The 23,920-nt window shown below is 58.2% G+C and overlaps 1 protein-coding gene across 5 annotated transcripts; it reads left to right on the forward strand.

Moving 5' to 3' along the window:
- The first annotated feature begins 769 nt into the window (after positions 1-769).
- On the forward strand, positions 770-23,083 carry TEAD3 (TEA domain transcription factor 3). 5 transcript variants are annotated; one of them, XM_040249851.1, is made up of 13 exons: positions 793-2,100; positions 9,527-9,778; positions 11,674-11,738; positions 16,718-16,780; positions 17,856-17,867; positions 18,409-18,546; positions 18,653-18,702; positions 19,291-19,352; positions 20,321-20,454; positions 20,637-20,810; positions 21,004-21,144; positions 21,251-21,403; positions 21,603-23,083. In XM_040249851.1, exons 1-13 carry the CDS (start codon positions 2,070-2,072, stop codon positions 21,714-21,716), a joined length of 1,389 nt encoding a protein of 462 aa, XP_040105785.1. In that variant the 5' UTR covers positions 793-2,069; the 3' UTR covers positions 21,717-23,083. The 5 variants fall into 5 exon arrangements, 2 of the variants coding, with proteins under 2 accessions (XP_040105785.1, XP_040105786.1); XM_040249852.1 differs by lacking the exon at positions 16,718-16,780 and adding an exon at positions 16,971-17,033; XR_005722757.1 differs by lacking the exon at positions 16,718-16,780 and adding an exon at positions 16,971-17,033 and having other exon boundaries at positions 770-2,100; positions 20,637-21,403.
- Positions 23,084-23,920: the final 837 nt, after the last annotated feature.

Below are 23,920 nucleotides of genomic sequence, written 5' to 3' on the forward strand. Positions count from 1 at the left end.
CCTCAACACAAACTTTCCGTGCGGCTCGCTCCCTCCTCCGCGCCCGGCGCCTCCCGCTCCGGCCCGGCTCATTCCGCACATTCCGGTCAGCCCCCTCCCCACGACCCCCCTCCCCCGGCCCCCCTCTTCGCTCCCTCGGGCCCGGCGGAGCCGCCCGGCCGGAGCGCCCCCGCGAGATCGGACCAGGTAAGCCGGGCGGACGCCGGGAGGAGGCCCCGCTGGGAGAGGTGGTGTGGTTGGTCGGTGCTTTGGGGGGTGGGGGGTGGGGAACAGTCAAGGGGGGGCTGGTTCCAGAGCCATTGTCCAGACTGAGCCTGAGCCCCGGATCTGGGTGCCGGGAAGTTTAGAGGAAAGGGGGAGAAGCTCTCCGGGAAGCCCCGCCCACCCTCCCACCAACCCCCCGCGACCCGGACGAGTTGTTCGGGGGGAGGTCGGGGAGCCGCGAGCCTGGTCCCAGTGCCAGCGCCTGTCCAGACGTCCGCATTTGGGGGTGTCGAGGTCGGGGTTCGGGGGCCCGCACGGTCTGGGGTTGGGGAGGCCTGCCACCGGGGAGCTCGTCCCCGCAGCGCCCAGCCCCTGGCCCCGCCGCCCTTTGGACTCCCGGCTGGCGCTCTCTCGGAGCCCGCCCGGCCCCAGCTCCACGCAGGCCTCGGGCCGGGCCTCCGGGCGCCCAGGCCGGCTCCCGCGCGCGGTGCCCGCAGCCGCGCCGGACTGTGGACTGTGTCTGGCAGCCAAGCTTCACGACCCCGGGCGTGTGCCCCCTGAGGGGGCACGGGCTTAAGTTGCCTTCAGTTCTGCCGCCGCCGGCGTCGGGGTGGAGGTTTCGGAGTTCCAGCCCTGAGCCCTGTGAGCCTGGTTCCGAAGGGGACTGGATTTGGGGCCTTGTCTTGGCCACACACTTCGTCAGAGCCCGTGTTTAGACTTTAGAGGACTTGAAGGCGGCTTGTCTCCTCCAACCCCAAGCCCCACCATTGTCTGTCATGCCCTCTACTCCTGCCTGGGGAAGGAGAGCTGGGAGCGCCTGTCTGCCTCTCGTTTCCAGCCTAGCGGGGCCCTGGGGCACTGTCATTGAGACCAGACCCCACCGTGTCACCTTTCCGGGAGAGGGGCCCTCATCCAGGGCTGAGAGATTTTTTTTTTTTCCTTCTGTGAACAAGGGGGATTGAGGCCTTGGGGTAGAGCTTCTCAAGGGAGGGAAGCCGTCCCTCACACCTCCCTGTGTCTTTTCTCTCTCCAGGTAGAGGCAGAACCAGGTCAGGCCTGAACTTGCAGCTGAGCAGAGCAGGGGGTGGGGGTGGGGGCTGGACACAGCTCAGAGGGGCTGGTGCCCAGGGCGGCTCTGTGTAGCCTGCCTCCCGCAGCCCCAGAGCAAGGGGGCCAGCACATCTCGTTGGCAAGAATGAGGGGGGCAGCCTGGGGCAAGGAGGGAAACCTAAAGTTGCCCAAAGTTAGAGTTTTGGTGAGAAATGAGGTCTTCCTCCCACCCAGATTCTTGCAGCTCTTTTTCCCCATAGAGTTGCCACTACAGACCATGGTTCTGGGGTCTTCCTGGATCCCTGCTCACCCTGTGAGCAGGCGATGGACAGATGTCTTTTCTAGGACTAGGGTATATGATGAGGGGGACTCGTGGGACCCCAGATGCCCCCTCCTCAGAGAGAGGCTGGGATCCAATGGGAGTCTCAACCTCGTGGGCCTTCCCCTACTATCACTCCCCGCCACCCAGGGAGGGAACAGTAATTAATGCTAATTAGCTCATTTGGCTGAGTAGGATGGTCAGTGATGGGCAGGTCAGAGCTGTGTGTGTGTGTGTGTCCTGGGCCCTGCTCCCACATTCGTCCTCAGGTTTGCAGATCTTGGCACATTCTGAATAGTTGGGGAAATAAACTGAAAAGGAGACATCTCAAACAGAGGCCAAGAACTTAAGAGATCTGGCCCCAGCTTGCCCTCTAACCAGTTGTAACATCCTGGTGGGCCTCCGTTTCCCTGCTTGGAATCCAGGACTTCTCTGGTCCCTTTCTCTGAGCTTCTCCAAGTCTCTTTTTGGTTCCTGGTCAGTCGGCCTTCCCATCATGGAAACTGAACCTGGTGGGATCTGGAGAGGTGAGTTGGTGATCAAGTGGGTCTAAGCAAGAAACTGAGGGCTGACTGGGGGTGACCGAAGCCAGCGAAGCCAGTGAGAGGGGCTGAGAAGGTTACGGCAGCAGGCATCAGGGGGCCAAGGGGGCCAGGTGGAGTCAGAGAACAGCCCTGGGAACTGGCTGTGGGGTCTAGCAATGAATGGTGTTCAGAGGCCACCTGGATGGCCAGCCCTCTCCCAGGCCCCTCTGAGGGCTCAGGGTGGAAGCTGGAAAGGAGCAAAAACTCCCAGTCCTATCCACCTCTTCACACAGGAAGGGAGAGGAGCCAAGGGGTCCGGCTCACAGGGAGGACAGTGCGGAGTGGTGGGGGGAGCTGGTGGTGCCAGGCCCCAAGGAGCCAAGAAAGAGGGCTCCCAGGCTGCAGCTCTCCGTGGAGGTGGCCGGGAGGTCCCAGCCTCTGCTTCCCATGCGGGGTCCAAGGGGTAGCGTTGAGGATCCAGGTCTCCGTGGACCCCTGGGGCCATGGCGGGAGCTTCTGTGTTCAGAGCTGGGGTGGAAGCCAGCTGATCACACTTGGCCCTGTCCCTGTGGCCTCGCCCCGTCCTCCCCTTCCCCCAGTGCTGTGACAGCCTAGGGTGGTCTGCTGGAGAGGCACTGCCCCTCGGGGCTCTGCCTGTCTACTCAGGGCCCCGCAGGAGGCTGGAACCCACAGAGAACCCTGGTGAATCCGCAAAGCCCCAGCCCGTGAGGTTTCCTAGAGTGCTGATTGCTTCCTGTGCTCCCTGCCAGGCCCACAGGACCGGAAGTGATAGAGGGAAACGGGAGTGCAACTGTGTGTGCCGCTGGACCTGTGTGTGTGTGTGTGTGTGTGAGTGACACCGTAGGGGTGGTACACGTGAGGGGAACTGGGGTGAAACCAGTTCATGTGTGTGACTTCACAGGACGGAACTGTATGCGACATTGTGACTTCGTAACATGCATGTGTGAGACGCTGTGACGTTCTCAGCACGTGACTAGGGCTGCAGGTACTTGAGAGAAACTAGGAGTGACGTTCTTCGTGTGTGACTGACGTTGCATGCGTGCGTGCGTGTGTGTCTGTAGGGGACCTCTGTGTGTGTGAGGGGCCATCACACGGGGTGGGTTTGTGAAAGAAACTGTCTGCTTGCCCAGTGGTGTGAGCTCACAGCTATGTCCGGCACCGACTGGCCGGGATTCCGACGCTCCACCTGCGTGAGGGCCAGTCCCACCGTGTGATGCTGTGTGTGTCCGAGGCAGAATGAGGCACACTGTGTGCCGGGTGTGCTTACGTGTGACACGCTGAGAAGCCGTTGTGACACGATGGACTCTACCTAGTGCAGCAGGTGAGTGCTGAGAAGCCGTGGCGACGGCTGAGTGTGAAATCAGGTGTGTGGGTGAGACGGAGAAAGTCCACACGCCGAGGGTCGGTGCCGCTTACGGGGTGAGACTGACCCTGTGGGCGGTCACATCCATGGTGATTTGAGACAGTGGGGCCGTGGGTGGTGACAGCCTTCAGAGCTGGGGCATATATGGCGTGGGATGCCGGGTGTGTTGAATTTGAGGGCCTGTGACCCCATGCACGTGGCATCTATGTGGCAGATCACCAAAAAAAAAAAAAAAAAAAAACTGTTAGAAACAAAGGATGTAATTAATGAGGCTGAATTGTGCACTTTAAAAAGGTACTTCTTTTTAATCATGTATATTTTATCACCATTAAAAAAAAATTAAGGGACTGCCCTGGACTGCCCTGGTGGTCCAGGAGTTAAGACTTTGGTGCTTCCACTGCAGGGGGCACAAGTTTGATACCTGGTAGGGCTGCATGGAGCCCCCCCAAAAAACGTTTTTTTAAAAACAAAAGAAATGAGAGAGATGCAGGAGACAGTGGGTGTGCGGGACAGTGGCTGTCAAGAGGGGTGTGTATGTTTGAGAGAGAGGAGGGGCCCAGGGCAAGCCTTTGTGTTTATACATGACATTGACGGTGTGACTTTCCCGAGGAGGCAACAACCGACTGAGGGACCGGTCACAGCTCAGTGGCTGACCCAGAGTCCAAGGGGTCCTCTGACATAGTGAGAACTGTGAAACCCAGAGTCACCCCTTTACTGCACCTCCGCCCTCTCCAGCCTGGATCCCTGGCCTTCCTGGACTGGGTTGGGATGAGGAGGCTGGACAGCGGCTCTGAGTGGGGGGTGGAGTCTGGGAAATGGGCCCCTTCTCTCTGCAGGAGGTTTGAGGGCTCGGAGCCTCTTTCCTCCCTCCTACACTGCTTGAGGGGGAGACAGTGAGGGGGAGCCTTGGAGAGAGAAGCCTGGGGGCGTTCCCCACCCCCTCGGCTCCCTGAGAAGCCTGTGCCCTAGGAGAGGGGGTGGGTGGGTGCAGAGGCTGGATTCCCAAATTGGAAGCACATTAATAAGCTGGGCAGCGGGGGAGCCCCCTTCACCTCCCTCCTAGTGGGCTCTGCAAATTGCTTCCTCCTGTAAAAATCTCAGCCCGGCTCTAGGGAGGTGGGTACTCCCTCCCCAGCCTGGCAGGGTGTGGTCACTTGGCAGGATCCCTTGGGGGGCTGGGGGGGGGGTCCTTGGGCTGGAGGTGGGGGTGGTGGACACCATCCGCATCCCACTCGCCCTGCGCTCCCTGTCCCAGCACAGCACAGCTACTTCTAGGGTGGGAGCCTCTGGCAGCTGGAGAACAGCTGGCCCCGCGGTGGGGGTGGGTGGGGAGGAAGGAGGGAAAGACAGATGGGGGCGGGGAGGCTCCCCAGCCTTCCTCCACTGCCGGCCCCATCCTCAACCCCCCGCCTGTCAGCCCTGCCCTGGGCTGCCCTGGTCTGGAGGCAGGACATTCGGGATGAAACTGCTGATTTCCTGATCTTCCCACCCTTTGAGTGAGGTTCTCACTCAGCATGAGAGCACTCTGGGGGCTTAGTTCCTGCAGGAGTGGACAGCTGCTGCCGCTACCCCCAGTGCAGACAGCGGCTCAGTCGCCTTCTCGGTGGGGCTGCTACCTTGGGAGAGTGGGGGGATTGCTGACACCTGCCTGGACTGGCCTGGCCTGCATCTCCCAGGAGGCCCAGGCTCTGGGGAGGCCCAAGCTTCAAGTCTGTCCCTGCCCCTGCTTGAAAGACAGTAGAGGGAGGGTGGTCTGGAGTTGGGGGGGAGTGGGAGGGGCTGGGGTGGGCGTTTAGGTCCACTGTGGCAGCCCCGGCCTCCCTGGCCTCCACCTCTGGAGCTGTCCAGCCAGTTATTCCAGCAGGTCTGGCCCCAGGGAGGGGAGTGGGCTGTAGAGTACCCCTTATCTCCCTCAGGGCCCCGAAGCCTGCTCGCCTAGCCTCCTATCTCCCACCTGGCCACCACCCAGAGGCATCTTCTGACCTCCCAAGGCCCTGGGAGAAGGGGAAGCAGGTGTGACTGGTCAGATCGAAGGTAAAGGCCATATGAGACCACAGAGGCCCGCAGGCCCTGCAGGAACACGGAGAGGGGAGGTCCTCCGAGAGGAGGGTCCGTCGCCCTGGACGCGGCCGCAGCCCCCAGCGATGGCTCCCCTGTCATCCCTCCCTTCCCCTTTGGTCTGCTCGCGCTCTTTCTGTCCTTGACTCCCTCTGTCTCTTTCTCTCTCCCACCTTCTGGTTTTCCGTTTCCGCACAGCCTGACCATGTCTTGGTTTATTGATTGGCCCGTCTCAGCTGGGTCTCCTGTCTCCTCCGTCTTGGTCTCTGTCTTTCTGTGTCTCTGTTGGTCACTCACCCTCTCCATGCAGTGTCCGTGGAGCCCACTCTCTCCAGCGCTCTGCCTGTTCTGTCTGTCAGTCTCTCTCCGGATCTCACTCTCTCCTGTTCTCACTCCAGCTTTCCCTCTCTGGGTCTCTCACTCTCTGACCATCTCTTCTCTTTTGTCAGTTTTCTTGGCTGTCTCCTCTTCACCCACTCCCAGACTCTCCCCAATCCTGCACCCCTCATCCCTCCACCCCCTTTGCCCCTCACTTGGGTCTTTCTCCCCCTTCTCCCATCCCTCTTGAGAGCAACGCAGAGGCTCTGCACTCCTGGGCCAGTGACAGTGAGCGGCTAGGGGCTGCCACCCCTGTGAACCCCACCATGGAAAGGGCAGATCAGACCCTAAGCTGGATGGGGGCTAGCATCCCTGGGGTCAGCTCCCTTCACCATCAGCCTCAGGATTGGCCTCAGTCCAGTCCTGCAGCTGTCTGAGGGGAGCCCATAGCCTCCTCCCTCCCCACAGGCTGAGTCCCAGTGGTTTGGAGTCTAAGAGAAGCGGGGGTGGTGGGAGGGAGGGCACTCTCTGTCCTCGCCCCAGGGCAGTAACTCTGGGAAGGACAGAGCGGCTGTCCAGGCTCTCCTCACTGACCCCCTCCTGAGTGACATGACAGGACAGAGACCCTACCTAGTTCAGCCCCCAGCCTGGCACCACTGCCCACCTGCCAGTGCCCCGAGTGTGCCTCATTCTGGGGGGGGTGCAGATATTCTCACTGGGCGTCAGTCTGGGCACCCACACAGCAGCATAACCTGCACACACAGTGCTCCTGGGCATGGCTGTGTGGGGTGGGGAGTCATCTGCGGGCCCCTGGGTGGGTGCCTCGGGCCCCCAGGAGTGTGCCCGGAAAGTGGGTCTTGCATGTAGCCTGTGAGCCAATGGGAGGGACGGTGGTCCCGCTTCTCTCCTTGACTTGTCCTTGCGGCGCCCCCCCACCCCAGGGCTCCCCTCCCCCTCGCCAGCTGCCAGCAGTCCCGGCCAGGGGCCGCTGCCCCGCCCCCCAGTCTGTCCCAGCTCCCAAGCACTGCTGTGTTCGCCATATTTGGCCACAGTGCTCCTGCGGGGGGCGGGGCGGGGCTGACATCACCCTGAGAAGGGGGGGCCCCCCCCCCCCGGCCGCCTGGGTGAGGGGAGGCGGGCAGAGACTTGGGGGAGGCAGGAAAGTTGCTTTGGAAAGTCTGGGGCTGGCAGGGCCCCCCATGCACCGGGCCCCTGCTGCTCTGAGGGAGGCCTCAGGGAAGGATTTGGGGGGAAATGGGCTGAGGAATCTGTTGGGAGGGGTCTTAGCTCATCGTAATCCCTCATCTGCCTCCCCTCTAGAGCCCACCCATCTGTGGCACTGTCAGACCTGGGGTGGCTTTGCATCCCAACTACCCCAGTACAGAAGCCGCTGTGGTCCCCCCACCCCGCATTGCCCTCCCCCCTTAGACTTGGCCTCAAGGGGTTGAGGAGGGGATGGAGGTGGGGATGCAGTTCTTGGGCTGAATAGAGAAGTGTGGCCCTTGCGACCCGTCAGGAACACGGCTTCCTCTCTCCATGGCTGCCCTCTGGTGTGTCTTGAAGGCCTTCCAAGGAAGGGTTATGGCAGTAACCTGGGGGTCCTTGAAGCTGCTCCAGCCACGTGGGTTGAGGGGATCCCCTGGCCCAGACCCCACTAGGCAGACTGAGGATGGTTGCGACCCCATGGACTGGGTCTCCTTTCTGTCTGCAGATGGTGGGACTTCTCATCTTGGTTAAGAGACCAAAGTTAGATCGCCTGTGTTCAGAACCCAGCTTTAGTACTCACTAGCTGTGTGTCCTTGGGCAAATTGCCTAACCTCTCTGTTCCTTGGCTGTCTCCTCGGTAAAGTGGAAATAATAATAGTAGCCACCTCATAGGCGACGGTGAGGATGAAGTGAGGCAGTGCGTATCAGGTCCCACTAGTGCCTGCCGTATGCGGTGCTGTCGTTTGTAGTGATGTGAAGTATAAGCTCTGTGTCCACCTGACATTCAGGCACCACCCCCCACCGGGGCCAGCTGCCAGCAGCCACCTTCACGCCTTCCAAAGTAAACAGGTGGTCCCCACAGGGAGAACCCGCACCCATTTGGCAGGACCTGGAATTCTTGTTTGAAGGGAAAGAATTCTCTTCCCTGGCTTCTGTGGGGGTCTCCCACCTGGTTCCCTTCTCTCCGTTCAGCCCAGAGCACATCTCAGAGTCTAGCCATCTGGGGCCCTGCAGCGCCCTGGATCCTCAAAAAACACTGGACGTGCAGTTCTGAGGCTGGAGGGGGCTGGGGGTGAGCCGAAGGGCTGTGTGTGTTGGGGGACTGTCTGGGTGTGGTCTGCTTTAATAACCCAGCTCAGCGTGTGCAGGGAACTCAGAGTTTATAGAGCCCTGGCCCTTCCACCATGTGGGCCAGGGCAGGGGCGGGCGTGTGGGTGGTTTATGGGCTGCTGTGGGGCCGGGAGGTGCGGGAACAGGAAGTGGGATGGAGGAACGGGTGGGGTTGAGCAAGGCTGTCAGCCCGGCACCTTCTCAGCTGCTCCCTTACCCCCCCAGCATCGCTCCATTCTCCAGGATTCCTAGGGCAGTTCCTGCCCTGAGATGAGGTTCCTTGGCAGGGTTCTCATGAGTTAGCTTTTGAGGAAGGCAAAACCATACCCTCCCTGGATCAGGGACCCTCATCCCATGGCAGGTCCTTGGCAGGGTTGGGTTGATGCTGGGGGAGAATGAGGGGTGAGGTGTTAGTTGCTCAGTCGTGTCCGACTCTTGCGACCCCATGGACTGTGTAGCCTGCCAGGCTCCTCTGTCCATGGAATTCTCCAGGCAAGAATACTGGAGTGGGTTGCCATGCCCTTCTCCAGGGGATCTTGCCAACCCAGGGATCGAACCTGGGTCTCCGACATTGCAGGCAGCTTCTTTACTGTCTGAGCTACCAGAGAAGCCCACGGTGGGGTTGGGGGTCCCTGATCAGGGCTCCTGATGACAAGGAGGAGGAGAGGCAAGGCAAGAGGCAAGGAGCCCTTTAGAGAGCCACAGAAACCCTTGGCCCTGCCCGTGTGGTCCTCCTCTCTTCCTCATCATGGTGCCTTTGGCAGCTGCATGGTCTTGTGAGCCTGTTTTTCTCATCTGAATAATGGGCATCACTCCTTGCCACCCCTCCTGCCAACCCCCCTGACGCCACCTTAGTTTTGAGGGTTGAATGAATATGAAAGTACAGGTGGTGGTGGTTTAGTCGCTAAGTCGTGTCCGACTCTTGCGACCCCATAGACCATAAGCCCACCAGGCTCCTGTGTCTATAGGATTTTCCAGGCAAGAGTACTGGAGTGGGTTGCCATTTCCTTCTCTGAAAGTACTTTTTCCCCATAAAAGTACTTCTTCCTCACAAAAGCGCAGTGCAGGTATAAGGCATTCTATTGTTGCTCTTGATCCCCACTAGTACCATGTCTTGAGTGTTAAGAGCCAGGCATCATGGTTGGCACTTTGATCTCATTTCATTTTAGCCCTCACAACCTCAGGGAGACCCTTCCTTCCTCTTAATAAGGCTCAGAGAGGTGGAGTCACTCATCCAAGGTCACACTGACTAAACCACCCCACCCTGGAGCCCCAGCCCGGCCCCCGGGGTGGGAGATTGCTGTTGTCTGGAAGGGCCCTGCCCTACCTAACCCCTCTGCTTCTGCCCCCCAGGCTCAGGCTGCCCAGTGGGCTCAGGCCCAGAGCCCAGAGCAACCAGCACAATAGCGTCCAACAGCTGGAATGCCAGCAGCAGCCCCGGGGAGGCCCGGGAGGATGGGCCCGAGGGCCTGGACAAGGGGCTGGACAACGACGCAGAGGGCGTGTGGAGCCCGGACATTGAGCAGAGCTTCCAGGAGGCCCTGGCCATCTACCCGCCCTGCGGCCGCCGCAAGATCATCCTGTCGGACGAGGGCAAGATGTATGGTGCGTGCAGGGAGGCAGGGGACCCTGGGCCGGACTTGGGGAGGCGCCTGGCCCTCCCCGCCCCTCCCCCTGCTCTCTGCCCCCTCACCCAACCGGTTTGGCGAAGTCCTGCGGGGCCTCCAGCCCTCCTCCAGCGGGCGGGCGAGTCTGGGCGTGCAAGCCTGTGTGTCTGGATCCTCCTCACAAACAGGCCAGGCTTGCCCCCTCCACCAGAGTGCAACCCACACGCGACACCCCCCTGGCTGCCCCTCCTCTCCTCGCCCCTCCTGGCCTGGAGGTTTCGGGGTGACTCAATGGGCCCTGGAAACTGGGTCAGTTCGGTGTGTTCTGGTCTGGACCTGAACACAGGTCCCCCTCCTAGGAGGACGTCAGGGAGCCCCCCGAGGGCTGAGGCCTGGGGTGGGATCCTAGTGCAGAGCAGGGGTTCCCACCATCATGGGGGGTGTCGGGGAGGGGGACTGCAGGCTGCAGGGTGGTGAGAGGCCCACTCTGGGACAAGGCCTGTGTGGGGAAGAGGGTCTCACCTCCTCCCAGGCCTCCTGCTTGCCTCCCTCTGCCACCTGGCTCACCTCCTGCCTCCAGAAGGGAGTGTCCCCCCCACCCCGTTCCTTCCTCAGAGGGCTCTCCCAGGGCTGCATTTTTGGGATAACTCAATCCTTCTGCTCCTGGCTCCTTGCCAGCATCCTCCAGCTCTCTGGAGTGGGGCAGGCCATCAGCCCGTCCATGCCTGGTGTCCAGCGCCGTGGCGGGCACAGAAGGGAGACAGCTGGGCTGCCATGGTCCCCTTCTTCTCCCACGGGCACACGCCTACCGCCAACCCGGGCCCACTCGTGGGGCGGGCAGGTGTTCCCGGGTGCCTTCCCTGGGATGGGGGCCACCTGCCCCCACTGCCACCTCCCAGATGGCCGGGGCAGCCCCGCAGGGTATTTTTAGACAGGGTGGAGGGAGTGGGGTGGAGGGGGCAGGCAGGAAGGGAGGGGCAGTGGGCCTGGCTCTGTCATGGAAGAGGAATTTGGAGAATGTGGCCCTTATGCGGAGGCTGTGGAGTTGGGGGGCGGGGGGCCTAAAGTTGGGGGTAAGGGGTGTGCCCCCTGAGGATGCTGACATACACTGCACCGTGTGTCTCAAGCACCGCCCCTCCTCTTCACAGGGCTAAGCCCTCAGACACTGGCCAGCATCTGGGTCCCACGAGGGTCTGGGGTGCAGAGCAGAGCCCCCCCATCCAAGGCTGACAGGCTGAGCTTGCTCTCACAGGGCGGGACAGACACTGGGAACCAGTGACTTGGGGGTGACAGGCTCAAGGACAGGGCGATACGCTCAGTGACACCTCTTGACCCAGGCTGTCAGTGTAGGAGGCATGCTGGGGACCGTCTGGTCCTTCCTGGCTGTTTCACCAGAGAAGGGCAGGGACTTGCCCAAGGACTCCTGGTGGCCAGGACACCAGGACAGGGACCCAGGGCCCAGAATTCTCACAGACACACAGAGATGTGTGCCCAGGAAGAGATGTCACACACACCCTCGTTGACAACACGAGGGGGAAGGAAGCCCTGCCCTGGGCTGGGAGTGGGGGGCCCAGCTGTCCTGCCTCCCTTTGGCCGCACCTGCCCCTGTCCGTCTCGCAGGGAAAGCCCGTCAGGCCGCCTGACATTGTTCCACCTCCTGCTCTGCAACCCCTCCCCCAATGAGCAGGCCCCCCCACACACACCAGGTCCTGGAGGCCATAGGGGAGCCCTGGGACTTCCCCTTCAGCTGCCCTGCTTGTGCCCCTTGGGGGGCGGGGAGGGGGGTGGTGTGGAGTGGAGACAGAGATGGGGGAACAGGAATGGTGTGGTTTCCAGCTGGCGAGGGGCTCTCCTCTTTGCCCACTTCCCATTTTCCTCTCATCACAAATCTAGGTCGAAATGAGTTGATCGCACGCTATATTAAATTGAGGACGGGGAAGACTAGGACGAGAAAACAGGTAAGAGATGATTTATACTGTGCGCACCCCCCCTCCGAAAGACACCCTCTTCCCTGCCCCCTTCAGCTCCGTCCCGGCCGAGCTAGCCCACTGCCCTGCCCACTTCCTCGGATTCGCCCCCAGGTTCCCCGACCTGGGATCAAACCTGAGCCACCCGCGTTGGGAGCGAGGAGTCTCCTCCTCCACTGGACCTCCGGGGAAGTCGCCGCTGTCCTTTGTGACCGCCCCCCTCCCCCAGATCTTTGGTTCAGCGACCACAAATCACTGGGCAACGGTGGCAGCTGTGTGTCCCTGCCCCGAGTGGCTCACTGACCAGGCAGGGAGATGGACGGCTGGACAGATGAGTGCAGAGGGCGGCATGGCTGAGGTTGGAGTGTGCGCTATGGACAAGCATCTGACCCTGACCAGCCAGGGGAAAGGAGGAGGGAGGGCTGGAAAGGCTTCCTGGAGGAGGCGATGCTCGAGATGTCTTTTTCTGAGAAGGAACAAGATTCAGCCAGGCAGGAGGAGAGGGGGATGATTCTCCAGGCCGAGGAAGTTGGCTGTGCAAATGGTAATTGTTAACGCCTCCAGAGTTGACTTTCTGTTCATGTATTTAGTCCTCATAGCAGCCTTGTGAAGTAGGTACAGTAATTATCCATCTTACAGGTGAGGAGACCAAGGCACAGGAAAGTTAAGTAACTTCCTAAGGTTGCTTGGCAGGTTGGCGGTTGGATCCACTGGACAGGAAAAGAGATTTCAGTTGGTGTGGTGTGTGGAGGGAGGGGTGGAGAGATTGAGCTGGCGCCCGAGGGCCAGGTTTCCCTGGGGGCAGCTGGGGGCCTGGAAGGGCCTAGATCAGGGAGTGGCAGCTGTTAAGGCCTGTTGCCCGAGCACCTGAGGCAGTGCTTAGGGAGAGCCAGGCGGAGGCAGGGAGCTAGGTCAGCGGCCGTGGCCTGGGCAGGGACCGTGGGTAGCGACAGTGGACACGGAAGAAACTGGCGATCTGGGAGATGACTAGGTGGCTTTCAGTCCAGGGAGGAAACCTGAATGGAGCCCCTTAGGGTGGGTTGCGTGTGGGGTGAGAGAGGCAGGCTGGAGTTAGGGACCTGGAGAACCGAGGTCAGCACCGCCCGGACCTCCCTGTCTGGGTGGGATTTGGGCCTTGCCACCCACCCCTGAGATCCCCACTGTCTGCAAGGAAGGCTCTGGGTCCACTCCCCCAGTGTGGAAATTGCGCCCTCATTGTTCAGGCCTTCATTAGTCACTCTCCCTGGGCCAGCGCATGGTTGTTGGTAGTTTATTATTTATTTCATTTTGCTTGGCTGCACCACGTCTAACTTGTGCCACACAGGATCTAGTTACCCGAACAGGGTTTGAACCCCGGCCCCCCTGCGTTGCGAGCTCGGCGTCTTAGCCGCTGGACCACCAGGGAAGTCCCTGGGCCAGCTCAGACCGTACAGCATTTATTCATTTAGCAAATCGTTGAAGGTACTACTGTGTTCTCTTGGCACTAGGGATCCCTCCAAGAACCGGACAGACAGGGCCCAGTTCCCTGAAGCCTGGGGCCATGGGAGGAATACTAGCTGTTCAGCCCCTGGCTTCAAATACTTGCTCCTCTACCTTCGGGCAGGGGATGCCTCACCTCCCAGCCTCTGTTCCTCAGCTGTTCAGTTAGCTGAAATGTGAAACAGAGTGTATTTGTGTAAGAATTTGCCACTGCTATTGCTATTATTATTATAGTCATTACAGATTGCCATCCCAGGCACAGGAAGAGGGGACTGTCTTGGGCAGGCGTGTCCTGCTTCACCCAAAAGATGTGTTTACAGGAACCTGTTGGTCAGAGTGGGAAGGGGCCCAGGGATCTTTAAATGAGACCAGGGAGGGTAGCAGATCCTCTGAATTCTGGGTTCAGCATCATACCCGCTCCTGGCCAGATATCCCAAGAAGGCTGGCTGTACAATGACATTTCACATCCTAGCTGTTGGTAAGCTCAGGATTTTAAAAACCTCTGGCTTTTGTCATTTTGCAAGGGTGACACTCCTCTAACTTTATTATTAGAGCTCTGATGTCTGATATCTCCTCAGAGGGACCCAACCTATGGTTGTGAAAACAAGGCGTGTCTTTATGTGTCACAAAGAGCAATGCAAGGTTTTTTGGTGGTTTTCCTTTTACTTTTGGCTGGAAAAAAAAATTGCAGTTTTTAAATTTATTTTTTATAGCTACTTACACCAATTAATGGGCTTCCCTCATAGCTCAGTGGTAAATCATCTGCCTGCAATGAAGGAGACCTGGGTTCAATTCCTGGGTCGGGAAGATCCCTTGGAGAAGGAAATGGCAATCCACTCCAGTATTCTTGCCTGGAGAATCCCATGGACAGAGGAGCCTGACAGGCTACAATCCATGGGGTCTCGAGAGTCGGACACGACTAAACCAGCATCACCACAGCAATTAATAGCAAGTGCAATGCCTCCATGGGCTTCCCAGGTGGCTCAGTGGTAAAGAATCTGTCAAGTAGGAGACGTGGGTTTGATCCCTGGGTCAGGAAGATCCCCTAGAGAAGGAAGTGGCAACCCCCTTCAGCATTCTTGCCTGGGAAATCCCGTGGACGGAGGAGCCTGGCGGCTACAGTGCCGGGGTCGCAAAACGTCAGACACGACTGAGCGACTGACAACAACAACAGTGCCTCCATGGTGAAAGCACAGCTAAATATTACAGTAGGATTAAGTCCCATGTGACTTTCAGCTGTCACAGAGTTGGCCATCTGGAGATAAGTCCTCTGGGCTGAGGGCCTATTGGTAATGGCCAAGTGGGCTCTGCTGTCAGACCACTTGGGTCCAGCAGTGTGACCTTGAATAAGTTGCTTAACCTCTCTGTGCTTTGGCATCATCATCCCAATCATATTAAATTGGGAATAATATCAGTGCCAACTTCTTAGCATTGCTGTAAAGCTCAGATGAGTTGGTACATGTAAAGTGCCGGCAACAATAGTAACTGTGTGGAACTTCCCTGGTAGGCCAGTGGCTAAGACTTCGAGCGCTCAGTGCAGGGGACCTGGGTTAAATCCCTGGTCAGGGAACTAGATCTCACATGCCACAACTAAAGATCCTGCATGTTGCAAATAAGACCAAGTGCAGCCAAATAAATAAATAAATAATACATTCAGTAACAGACAAAAAAATACTAGCTGTGCTCCGTAAATGCTGGTTATTGTCCTGATGTGAAATGATCAAGAATCTTGCTGGATGTAGGTCTGAATCGTGGGCGCGGTGAGATGAGAAGCACTCATTTGGGTCCTCACCAGATAGCAGGGGGCCCTCCAGCAGCCCTTACATAGTAGCTTTTAATCCATGACTAAAAAGAAAAACTGTTTCTTTGTGGTGATAAAAACAATTTGCAAGGCAAGCCAACAGCAATTGCTGATACTGAAATTGAAGCAGCTTAGAAGATTCTGGAGTTCCTTCCCGCTTGTTTCATGGAGCGGGGCTGGTGGGGGGGTGGGACAGAGATGTTTAGTTCTCTGAGGCTCAGGGTCAGATCCTTGACAATGTCAAGGGGGTGTTGTGCAAGCCCAAGGCACACACATCCAGACTGTGGCTAGCTCAGTTTTGCCAGTTGAGGGAGGCTTCAGGAAGGAGGAGCTGGAGAAGAAATGCAGGTAAGAGGATATATTGTGTACATAGGGAGAGTACACACTGCCATGTGTTAGTCCGAGGGGAAGAAAGGTGTGCTGGGGAAGGGAGCTGCATGAACAAAGCAGGAGTGAGACCAGGCCTGGTTCCATAGGCCGGCAAGCTGGGGTCTTCTTGGGAGGACTTAGGCAGAGGTTCAGGGGAGACCTTCTGTAAGGGATTTGGCCTTGATGGGTAGTCTGGTGGCCAGCAGGGGCATTGTGGCCATGGCTAGGAGAAGGCAATGGCCCCCCACTCCAGTACTCTTGCCTGGAAAATCCCCCTGGTGGGCTGCAGTCCATGGGGTCGCTGAGAGTCGGACACGACTCAGTGACTTCACTTTCACTTTTCACTTTCATGCATTGGAGAAGGAAATGGCAACCCACTCCAGTGTTCTTGCCTGGAGAATCCCAGGGACGGCGGAGCCTGCTGGGCTGCCGTCTATGGGGTCGCACAGAGTCAGACACAACTGAAGCGACTTAGCAGCAGCAGCAGCAGCCTCTGAGATCCCAACTGGAAAAAAAAGGGGTCCAGTGAGGAAGCAGTCATGTGTTCTTGGAAGAATACAAAGGTGTTCTTCCTCTCTTTTTTACCAGTCATCTTTTAATGGATGTTAACTCTCCATTAGGATATGAAAGGATTCAGGGCTGCCAGGCAAAGGTCATGGTCAGGAATGCAGAGTGTCCCTTCACATCGGGCCTCTTCAGTGGTACTTGCGTGGCCACTTGTGTTTGAACTCCTTGTAAGAATAGCAATAGTTAAAAAGCTTGTAAGCTGCCAGCACCAAGGAGAGTCCAGCAAAGCTTCCTTTCTTCACATTGACATACTTGTTGTCATACTCTTGAAATGCTCCAGCAGTGCCTTTAGGGGCAAAATCCTGTGTCAGTATCCAGCTTAGCAGCTCCCCTGTTTTGATACCCAGGAGCTTCTCCAGCTGGTGGTATGACTGATGCCATCTTGGATTCCAGGGGGTCTCTTCTTCCTTTACTTTAGATGCAGCCCTGCATCAGGGCACATGGCTTGGCCAGCAGAGCTTGGGCTTGATTTTGGCCCTCACTGGTCAGGTGCTCTTACGCAGTGAACAACTTGTACAACTGTACATGGTAGTCCTGGAAGCCACAGTAGGCTCATGATCAAGACAGGCCAAAAGAGAGCAGAACTGGCAGTGCAAAGGGGTGTCTGCCCACAGGGGCCCCACAGTCCACTCCCACCCCCCTTACAGTTGGTCCCAGGAATAAGGGCTGGGATGCTCCTTGCCTGTGGCCACCCCAGCTATGCCTCCTCACTCTCTGTGTTTTCCTCTCTGGCCGGGCACGGGGCTGCCCCTAGGTGTCCAGCCACATACAGGTTCTAGCTCGGAAGAAGGTGCGGGAGTACCAGGTTGGCATCAAGGTATGTCAGGCGCCTGACCGAGGCCTCCAGTGCCCATCCCACTCACGGTGCCTCCTCCACTTGTCTGCGCGGCTCAGGCCTCTGCCTCGGCTGGCGCTCCGGCCCCACTATGGCTCTCTTCTGGCTGAAGCTCTGCTCTCGCCTCTCCTGTTCTTTCTGCTCTTTTTCTCTTTCCTTTCTCTCTCTGCAGGTCTCTAGCCACTTGCAGGTTCTAGCCAGGCGGAAGTCTCGGGAGATTCAGTCCAAGCTGAAGGTAGGGGGTCCCCTGCCACTTGGCCTGGCCTTGCCCGGGCCTGGTGCTGCTCTCTGACCCCAGCCCGGGACAGGGAACCGGTTGTGGAGCTATAGGTGGGCAGCATGGGGATCTCAGAAATATGAGAAACAGAAGAAGCCCAGTGGCCACCTCATGCTGCACAGGGCCACGGTCCCTGGAGACAGGGAGGAGCCCAGGAGGACAGCCCGCCTGACAGCGAGGGAGAGGAAGACCATCTGGGGGCCCCTGAGGCTCACCTCTCTTCTCCATTTTCCTTTTCTCCTTCCTCCTAATTGCTGCTTGCTAATTGCATGGGGACTTCGAGTGGGCAGGGAGGAGACACGGGGTAGGGGGGACTGGCAGGCATGGCCATTCCTTGTTTTGGGCACTCGATCCTGGTGGCCCTGTGGCTGAGGATCTCAGAACCTGGGCTTATGGCCCCAGCCTGGGTAAGCTGCACCTCTTCTTTGCCCACGGCTGCCCAGCAGACCAGGCCTCCTGCCCCTGCTCCTCTGCCTGGAGCACAACCCCAGTGGGTGTGGACAGACCCAAAGGGCCCCAGAATGGTCCCCTAACTAGATCTCCAGCCCCTCCACCCTCATCCTGCCCTTTCCAGGGCACCCTCAGCTGACACGGACTCCCTCTGGGTGGCAGTGGGCTGGGGGAAGGTCCACAACTGCCTCTGAGCTTCCCTGGGCCCCTCAGGACCCTGAGAGCCAGGTGGGCATTGAGAGGAGGGTGGTGAAATGACATGCCCCCCACCCCTCTCCCCATCCGGGCTCCTCTGTGTCTCATCTAATCCATCCTCCTTCTCTTCCACAGGCCATGAACCTGGTAAGTAGCACTGCCCCTGCCCTGGGGTTGGGGGAAGGGCAGTGGGTGGGAAAGCACCTATGCAGAATTTTCAGATTATGGATTGCGAAATCAGTGTAATAGACTGTGCAAACAGCATTTTTTTTTTAATGGATGATAGTGGCTCTTAAACTTTAGCTTGTATCAGAATCACCTGGCAGGCTTAGGGAGCCAGATTTCTCGACCTCACCCTCAGAGTTTGAGAGTCATTAGGTCTGAAATGGGGCCTGAGAATTTGATTTCTAAGAAGCTTCCAGGTGATGCTGGCATTTTGTCGGTCCGCAGACCAGACTTTGAGAACCACTGATGAAATAGAAACTATGGGTGTGTGACACACAAGCAAAATAAAGGGAAATGTTTTTCACGTATCCTGGGTTATGGAATAAAAGTATCTCTTACTGTGGATTGTAGTCAGAGGGATGATGTACCCTTAGGAGACAGGGCCTGGGACGGGGCCCCTGAGGCAGGCCCCCATCCTGTCTCTGGCCTGGCCTAGGCCTCACAGGGCTCCTCTCCTCCCCAGGACCAGGTCTCCAAGGACAAAGCCCTCCAGAGCATGGCGTCCATGTCCTCCGCCCAGATTGTCTCTGCCAGCGTCCTACAGAACAAGTTCAGCCCACCCTCCCCTCTGCCCCAGGCCGTCTTCTCTACTTCCTCACGGGTATGGGGGTCCTGGCAGGTGGGACTGGCGTGAGGGAATGCCCTAGGGTGGGCAAGGTGGGAGTCCTGAATACTGAGGGCCCTTGGCCTTTGTCCGGTCTCTGCAGTTTTGGAGCAGCCCCCCTCTCCTGGGACAGCAGCCTGGACCCTCTCAGGAGTGAGTACTGGGGGATGTCCTTCCCCTACCGTCTTCCTTCCTCTGTCAGCTGCGCTGGCCTTCCCTTCCCATCTGGGTTCCAGCGACAGCTGAGCAAAATCTTAAATTAAAAATAGAGGGTTGGAGAGCACCAGTCCAGAGAGCTAATGCTTCTGTCTGTTCATTCATGTGTTTGTTTATTCATCAACCACTTGTCATCCATCTTACAATTATTTTTCACTCAGTTAATCTCTGAGTCAGTCTTTCAGTCAACAAGTCGGGTAGCCAAGTACTCTCAGCTCCTTCAACTCCAGGATGAATTTCTTCCTAAGACACGCCCTCGGTTTAATGAGCAGGTCTGCAGGGTGGGGTTTGAAATGCTACATTAAATGTGCACATCAGTTGTGAGATGCAGCCAGACTTCATAAAAGTTAACACATGAAGCAAACAAAACACTTGGGAGTTAGCTGGTCAACAGGCATTTCGGGGAAGTGCACAGGAAGGCCAGGTTCCTCCCTACGGGGGGCCCAGATGAGACCCATGTGACTGGCCCGGGTGGAAGGTGGGGAAGGGGGCGACTCTCTAACCAGTTTGTGCTCCTATCTGCAGCATCAAGCCCTTTGCACAGCCAACCTACCCTGTCCAGCCGCCCCTGCCACCGACGCTCAGCAGTAAGTTCCCCTCACGAGGCAGCCACCACCACCTGTCCCCTCTTGAGCACCTGCACGTCTGCTCTGGAGAGCCTGGGCCTGACTGTGTGTGTGTGTGTGTGTGTGTGTGTGTGTGCACGTGCGCGCACACATGCATGTATGGATACTGGGAGGGAGGGGTGGGTAGCATTTGTAGGGGATTGGAACAGGCCAGGAGTAAGCCCTTTACCTTTTACCGTGTTGCTTCCAAAACTCTGTTACAAGTACACACCACCAAAGTGTTACACTGATATGTGTGTATACATAGAATTCCTTCTAGGAAAATACACCAAAACCTTAACAGAGTTTTACTTCTTCTAGGTATTGGGGTTTTGGGTAGTTTTTATTTTTCCATTTTCACTTTTTTTTTCTTTTTGAACTTTTTATTTTGTATTGGGGTAGAATGGCTACCCACCCCAGAATTATTGCCTGGAGAATTCCATGGACAGAGGAGCCTAGCAGGCTACAGTCCATGGGGTCACAAAGAATCAGACACACTGAGCTACTAACACTTACAGCCAATTAGTGTTGTGAGTTTCAGGTGAACAGCAAGGGACTCAGCCATACATATACATGTATCCATCCTCCCCACAACCACCCCCGCACCAATCCAGTTTGACACATAACGTTGAGCAGAGTTCCTTGTGCTATACAATAGGTCCTTGTTGTTTATCCATTTAAAATATAGCAGTGTGTACATATCCATCCCTAATTATCCCTTCCTCTCAGCAACCATAAGTTCGTTTTCTGCCTTTTCACTTGCCTTGTATTTTCTGTTTGGACACACTTTAACAGTGACACAAGGAAAATCCACTGGTGTACATTACTGAGGCCACAACACACGGGGGTGCAGGGTCCACACTGCGCACAGGCCCTGTGCAGACGAGGGTCAGCTCTGTGTGTAACCGCACAGCACCCCATGCAGACGAGGGTCCATCTTGTCCTCCCAGGTTACGAGCCCCTGGCCCCGCTCCCCTCAGCTGCTGCCTCTGTGCCTGTATGGCAGGACCGCACCATCGCCTCCTCTCGGCTGCGGCTCCTCGAATATTCTGCCTTCATGGAGGTGCAGCGAGATCCTGACACGGTACCGTGGGGTTGGGGGCAGGGTCTGTGTGGTCTGGGGCTACCGCTCAGGGTCATGGGGCTGGGACACTGGGGCGGAGGCGGGGGGCGTCTGTCTCCGTGCAGCCCATTGCCCCCCCTCCCCCACCCCGGGGCTTGCACGCTTATGTGCTCTCCTGACCCTGTACTGGGCCGTCCCCACAGTACAGCAAACACCTGTTTGTGCACATCGGCCAGACGAACCCCGCCTTCTCAGACCCGCCCCTGGAGGCAGTGGATGTGCGTCAGATATACGACAAGTTCCCCGAGAAGAAGGGTGGCCTGAAGGAGCTCTATGAGAAAGGGCCCCCCAATGCCTTCTTCCTCGTCAAGTTCTGGGTGAGCTACCCTCTCCCCTCTGTCCCCGACGGCCCCCGCCAGGAGCATAGTGCCCCCCAGGCCCGCCCTCCCGCTGCTGCCCGTGCTCCTGCCCTCTCCACCATGTGGGTACCATGCGGGCAATGGGCCCCCCGGGCGGGATGCCTCCCTTGGCCTCGGGCAGCACCTCACGCCGCCCGGCCCCTTCTCCCAGGCCGACCTCAACAGCACCATCCAGGAGGGCCCAGGCGCCTTCTACGGGGTCAGCTCCCAGTACAGCTCCGCCGACAGCATGACCATCAGCGTCTCCACCAAGGTGTGCTCCTTTGGCAAGCAGGTAGTGGAGAAGGTGGAGGTGAGTGGGGGGCCACAGCGAGGGAGGGGGCTGGGGGGAATGGGCTGCTAGGAGTGGGCAGGCCGAGTGACTCCTGCCCCCCACCCACCCCCTCCGGCTCCCTCAGACTGAGTATGCCAGGCTGGAGAACGGGCGCTTTGTGTACCGCATCCACCGCTCGCCCATGTGTGAGTACATGATCAACTTTATCCACAAGCTAAAGCACCTGCCAGAGAAATACATGATGAACAGCGTCCTGGAGAACTTCACCGTCCTGCAGGTGCGGAGGCGGGGGGGTGGGGGCACCCGGGCACAGGGGGCATGGGAGTCAGGGGGCACCCGGCACAGGGGCCTTGAAGTGGGGGTACCTAAGCCCATTCCTCAGAGGAGGAGCCTGAGCCCCAGAAAGGAGGACCCCTCCCCACACCCCAGCCCTGGGCCACCTGACCTCCCATCATCTCTTCCTACCCGGCCCCTAGGTGGTCACCAGTCGGGACTCCCAGGAGACCCTGCTCGTCATTGCTTTCGTCTTTGAAGTCTCCACCAGTGAGCACGGAGCCCAGCACCACGTCTACAAACTCGTCAAAGACTAGGGTGCCCTCGGCCCCACCACCACCGCCACCACCACCAGGATCCAGGACGAGTATCTTTCCCACATGCCTGCCTGGTCCCCCCACCCCAGGGGTCCAGAATGGAGGACTCAGCCACCTGCCAGGTCTCAGGCCCAGGACCTGGGAGGCCTCCCCAGCCACCCCTGCACGTCCACTCCCTGCCACTGTTCTGCGCTTTCATTGAAGGAAGAGAGAGGCGGGGCTCAGCGCCGGGGCAGCCCGGCCGGACGCTGACCACCATCACTAGCTCTGCCCAGCCTCGAAAGACTGGGAGGATGCCTTCCAGCTCAGGGGTGCGTGGCTGCTGACCTTTCAGGGGACGGTGGTGGGCGAGGAGCCGGAGTGCAGAGTCCCCGGACGGGGGAGTGTCGAGCTGGGGTCGTGTTGGGAAGAGAGAGGGCCTGTGCTTTCTTTGTGCCTGCAGTGTGCCAGGCCTGGGGCAGGCCCCCGCATGCCATCCTCAGACCCTGAAGGGCAAGAGTGGGGCTCAGTGTCTCCATTGAGGGACCTGGGGGAGAGGTGGGCAAGTTGGGAGTCCTCCCCCAGGGCAGCCTGTCCCTAAAAGCCCAGGTTTACACTACCTCCATGGGGTGGGGGCCAGCCACAGGGGCCAGAGGGAGTCTGCACTGAAGGGCCAGGGTAGCTGGGGTGGGTGTCCAAACAGACCCCAGGGCCCTACCAGCCTGCAAATCCAGGCCCCGGGGGCTTCCTGGTCAGATCCAAGCTGCCCGGCCTGGCCTGGTCCCAGCCCACCCCTGAGAAGCCTCCCTGTGGGCAAAGGTTCCCAGGGCCAGGCCCGGGCTCCAAAACAGGCTGGAGGGTCAGGTCCAAGGATGGAGTCCCAGCCCTTGGGGAAGACCCGTGGCCCAGGGACAACGGGCAGCAGAAAGGTTTGACAGTTTCTCTTGCCCGAGATTTGCATCTGGTGGTGAACCCTCGGGGGACGCCATTCTCTTCTGTTCTCCCCACCTCGGTCTCTCTGGCCTGGAGCGGCGGCTCCCCGCACCCAGACCTGGGACTGCTGGGTATCCCTCCCCATCACCCAGGCCCCCCCGCCCCCGCCTCCAGCCGCCGCCTGTGGGTATTTATGAGTTTCATATGAAGTACTGTGCCCCTTCCTTCCGCCGCCCCTGAGCTTCCTGAAGGTCCTCACAGTTTGCATATTGCTCAGGCCACCTCCAAACCCAACCTAGGTTTTATAATGTATATTATATATTTTTTGTGTATTTTTTAAAATCCAGCTGTGATGGGTTATATCATACATGTGGCACAAGGCTGGGGCAGAAGGCCTGAAGGCCCGGCTCCTGCTTAAAAAAAAAAAAGAATTAAAGTTATTTGTTTGTGGGCTAGTTGTGTGCCCGGGTGGTTGTGTGTCAGGCCTCTGCACTTCGGGTGGGTGCTCCTCCTGGAGCAGGTCCTAGTGGGTCATCCCGCCCTGTCTCCGCTGGATGGGGGGTGCCCAATTCTGTCCACACTTAAAATAGATATGTGCTGGGACTTCCTGGGTGGTCCAGTGGTTGACACTCTGCGCTGCCAATACAGGGGGTGTGATTCAGTCCCTGGTCTGGGAGCTAGATCCCACATGCCATGGGGTGTGGCCAAAATATTAAAAAAAAAAAAAAGAAAAAATATCACTAAAAGAATAAATATGATTCAAGGGTCTTGGGAAAGCTTTGCCGGCTCCAACCTTTCTCCCACCCCCCCCCCACCCCCCCCATGAGTTGAGCACAGAAGTGTGACCAGCGCTGGCCTGAATCCTATGTTGCACTGTCTCTTTAAATGTGGTGACTTGCCCCAGGTGACTTTAGTACTGAGATGGGGCCCCTGTTAAATCCCCACAGTCCATAGGGGCCACTACAGGTTTTAGCATCCCATCCGCACTCCACACGTGAGGAAAGAACCTCAGGGAAGTGAGTGCTCCCCAAGTGGGTGGCTGCTCGCTGGGGGCAGCCGGGTTCCAACCTGCTCTGTGCCCAGAAAACCTCTCCCCTTTGAGCTCTCCTGTGCTTACACAGCTGGGACCACAGTGAGTGGGGAGACGGGGTGGGGAGATGGTGAACTCAGTGGACAGCTGTTTATCCGAAATTCAAATTAGGGACTTCTCTTGAGGTCCTGTGTTCCCAAGGTAGTGCAGGGGTGCGGGCGGGGGTTCAATCCCTGGTCAGGAAAGTAGGATCCCGCGTGCC

The sequence above is a fragment of the Oryx dammah genome, unplaced genomic scaffold (assembly GCF_014754425.2).
Source record: "Oryx dammah isolate SB20612 unplaced genomic scaffold, SCBI_Odam_1.1 HiC_scaffold_11, whole genome shotgun sequence".
Classification (NCBI taxonomy): Eukaryota; Metazoa; Chordata; class Mammalia; order Artiodactyla; family Bovidae; genus Oryx; species Oryx dammah.

Bases quoted from the DNA above. Each gene is read 5' to 3' on its own strand.
- TEAD3 (XM_040249851.1), top strand. From the start codon at position 2,070: ATGGAAACTGAACCTGGTGGGATCTGGAGAG. The intron at 20,455-20,636 runs GTACCGTGGGGT...CCGTCCCCACAG, and splicing joins TGCAGCGAGATCCTGACACG to TACAGCAAACACCTGTTTGT. The intron at 21,145-21,250 runs GTGAGTGGGGGG...CGGCTCCCTCAG, and splicing joins AGGTAGTGGAGAAGGTGGAG to ACTGAGTATGCCAGGCTGGA.